At 50.9% G+C, this 589-nt stretch overlaps 1 protein-coding gene across 1 annotated transcript in view; it reads right to left on the bottom strand.

The window, feature by feature from the left end:
• slc30a4 (solute carrier family 30 member 4) overlaps positions 1–589 on the bottom strand; it is a 5894-nt gene that overhangs the window by 1701 nt on the left and 3604 nt on the right. The window contains exon 5 of the mRNA XM_016488369.1: positions 108–300. Coding sequence (XP_016343855.1) covers positions 108–300 — 193 coding nt within the window. The remainder of the gene's footprint in view (positions 1–107; positions 301–589) is intronic.

The following is a 589-nucleotide window of genomic DNA, read 5'->3' as shown; positions in this document are numbered from 1 at the left end:
ACACACACACACACACACACACACACACACACACAGCGCAGTGTTATTATCATCATAAACTCAGTTCAGACATGTGACACAGACAGAATGAGGTCAGCAGGTCGTACCTTAAACCTGACGATGTACGCAGCGATGAGCACACCGACGCTCTGAACCAGATCACCCAGAGCGTGGATGAAGGCCGCTCGCACCGCCAGACTGCCGTGACCCCGCTGACCCTGACCCCGCCCCGGTGACCCGTGAGAGTGGGTGTGGCCGTGTGAATGAAAATGACCGGACTGATTGAGGAGGAAGCCCACCCACACAACACACACACACAAACACACACACACACAAACAAACCACACAACTCACTGAAATTCTCCTATGAGGCTACAGTGGCCAATTTAGGCAAAGTGTATGTTATGTCAAAACTGAGGAGCCTGCTTAATCACAAGTTTGTGCGTAAGCTTGCTGAGTGTGTCAGTTTGTATGTGCGCGCATAACCTGCAGGAGAATATTTGTTGGTTGATGATGATTGCGACTGTCACAGTTTCCTTCAGCGCTGCCATGTCAGAGTCTGAGGATAGACAGTCTCAGCCAGGGAACA

This window comes from Sinocyclocheilus anshuiensis, unplaced genomic scaffold (genome assembly GCF_001515605.1).
Source record: "Sinocyclocheilus anshuiensis isolate Anshui unplaced genomic scaffold, SAMN03320099.WGS_v1.1 scaffold1705, whole genome shotgun sequence".
NCBI classification, from domain to species: Eukaryota; Metazoa; Chordata; class Actinopteri; order Cypriniformes; family Cyprinidae; genus Sinocyclocheilus; species Sinocyclocheilus anshuiensis.
Note: the sequence above shows the minus strand (reverse complement) of the source record. Positions and strands in the feature narration are given on the sequence as shown.